Consider the following 2,500-nt stretch of genomic DNA (forward strand, 5'->3'; position numbering starts at 1 on the left):
TGATGTTGCATTTGTTTCTTCATCCTTTATTGTCAAGGGGTTCGTTTGTACATGGCACCGGATCTGATAAAAGATCAAACCTTCTTCCTGTCGCAGATCACGGCCGAAACGCTTCGCCGTACGATGTTCCCGATAGGAGGGCTAACGAAGCCACTGGTCAAACGGTTGGCTAGCGAAGTAGGGCTGGATGCGTACGCCCGGAAGAAGGAAAGCATGGGCATCTGCTTCGTTGGAAAGCGCTCGTTTCAGCAGTTCATTGCGGAATACATCGACACTAAACCGGGCCCGTTCGTGGACGTGGACAGTGGGCGCATCGTGGGGCAGCATGCCGGTCTGCACCATTGGACGGTGGGCCAGAAGTGCAAGATCGGTGGCTGTCTGCAACCGTACTACGTGCAGCGGAAGCATCACGATACGAACGTGATCGATGTTGTTTCTGGCCATGATCATCCGCTACTGTTTACCGATATACTCTACACGGAAGATCCCGTTTGGATTAACGTTCCGCCGGGGCTGGAACAGGGCCAGGTGGTGAGATGTTTCTTTCGCTTCCAGCACACTAAACCGCTGGTCGGTTGCACCATTTTCCAATCTTCCGTTGCGCACAAGGGCCAACTGTTAGTGAAGCTGGATCATCCTCTAAGAGCGATTACGCCCGGCCAGTATGCAGTATTTTATCGAAATGAAGAATGCTTTGGAAGCGCGCGAATAGTGCAGCCAGCACCTGGACCATTATGATCCGGGGAAGTCCATCGTACAGTGGAAATGAAGACAGATGGTTTAGAAGAATGTTAAAGGTTTGCTTTTAATTATTAGACGGAGTCATATCACATCCTCCTGTTCGAATTTATTTGACAATTTTATCTCTCCTCACAAAACACTATTTGAACTCTCCTTACTCTTAACTCCCCTAAATTCTTATTAAATAATTCATTGTACCTTTTTTTGGTGCCGCCAGAAAACTGCAACTGCATGTCTTTTGCCGGACGACGACGGTGAGTAAGCACGAGGAGAATGTATTCTTTTCAAGAGCTGGAAAGTAGAGGTCGAAATGTGTAAAATAGAATTCTCCTTCATTGCGCTATCCTGAGCATCCTATCCTTCCGATAACGACACGCCCTGAACAGAACGATTTCGAACGCTGCGACGACTAGCGGAGGCTCCCGAACATTACATACGTGAAAGTGGAACAGGGGACCAGCGGTGAACTTTAAGTGCCTTTGCACACATACGCACATATACAGAAAGGTAGAGACGATCAGCTTAAAATTACGTTCAGTGCATCGAAGAATTTCGCACAATCCGCGTGTTGAATCTGAATGACGGCAGTTTCAAAAAAGTCCTGCGATATCACGGCCCCACTCCGGTTGCTGGCGTCCTCGAAAGCCTTGGCAAAAAAGTGCCGACTGTCCTCGACGACGGGTGGTACACCGGCAAGCAGCGAAATACCTCGCTGCAGACTGATTGGTGCGATGACAATCAGGGGCAGCTCTTTGGCTCGTACATTGCGCGAGACGGCCACGTGAGCTCGCAGTAAGAAGCGCGCCAGCATGAGCAACCCATACGGGCAGCTAAAGAACGGCACCTCCTCCTGCAGCACTAGGTAGAGGAACCCTCCTCCCGATCGGACCTGGTGCAGTTCAAGGCTGCTCTGCACCTGCTTGAAGATGGTCATCAGCAGCGTCTTGCACCGGTCGATTCCCTCATCCAGCACCGGTTTTTCGGCTCGTGAGAGGGCATCCATCGATTCGAGAAAGCACGCCTCCGGAAGCCGATTCTTACCCACCGATTCGAGGATAGCAAGCATGGCGTAGACGTAGTCGGCGGCCGAGTAGCGATTCCGGTAGCCGTAATTCAGCACAAACGACGCGTACGTCACTTCCGGCATGTTGTATTTTTCGGCAAACTTTTCCATCTTCTCGTAGAACTCTTTCCTCAGCACGAGATCCATCGCGCTGAACGTTTGTTTGGCCTGAACCAGCGGTAGTCCCATGTCGACGAGCATTTCATGCATCACTTTCTCGCCTTTGTAGGTCCAAAGCTTTAGACGGCAGGCGGGATAGTACGAGTACCGAAATGAATCCAGCACGCTCCAGTGCCGGAACAGGGCTAGCTGCAGATCACTTTCGAAAACGATCTTCACCGACGTCTGGATGGCTTGATCGCTCGCCTTATTCGTAAGGCGTGATACGTGTGACTGGATGCGTTGCATAAGCAGCGTGTAGGAGGAACTTTCGAGCTTGCCGAGTAGCTTCTGCTCGGTAACACCGACGATCGCCCACCAGAGCAGATCGATCGAGTCCTTCGACATGTGCCAGGCTAGCTCGAACACTGTGAGAGCCGAACTTTGAGCGTAGTAGGCGTACTGTGCGTACTCGAACATGAGCGTATTGCGACGCTCCTGCCAGGCTTTGCGTTCTCGGCGTCGCAGCAGGCGCTTCTCGATACGATTCACTCGCTGGTTAGCACCTCCCGATTCGCCATCACTGTCCTCATCGCC

The 2,500-nt window shown here is 51.6% G+C and overlaps 2 protein-coding genes across 2 annotated transcripts in view; one reads left to right on the top strand and one right to left on the bottom strand.

Moving 5' to 3' along the window:
* LOC126574738 (mitochondrial tRNA-specific 2-thiouridylase 1) overlaps positions 1-796 on the top strand; it is a 1,427-nt gene extending 631 nt beyond the window's left edge. Inside the window, exon 4 of the mRNA XM_050235085.1 lies at positions 38-796. Within this exon, the coding sequence (XP_050091042.1) occupies positions 38-738 (701 nt within the window). The 3' untranslated portion in view covers positions 739-796. The remainder of the gene's footprint in view (positions 1-37) is intronic.
* Positions 797-809: 13 nt separating this feature from the next.
* The window catches only part of LOC126574733 (cell division control protein 45 homolog), a 2,415-nt gene continuing 724 nt past the window's right edge, over positions 810-2,500 (bottom strand). Inside the window, exon 2 of the mRNA XM_050235080.1 lies at positions 810-2,500. This exon is cut by the window's right edge and continues 114 nt beyond it. Coding sequence (XP_050091037.1) covers positions 1,259-2,500 — 1,242 coding nt within the window. The 3' untranslated portion in view covers positions 810-1,258.

The sequence above is a fragment of the Anopheles aquasalis genome, chromosome 3 (assembly GCF_943734665.1).
Source record: "Anopheles aquasalis chromosome 3, idAnoAquaMG_Q_19, whole genome shotgun sequence".
Taxonomy (NCBI): domain Eukaryota; kingdom Metazoa; phylum Arthropoda; class Insecta; order Diptera; family Culicidae; genus Anopheles; species Anopheles aquasalis.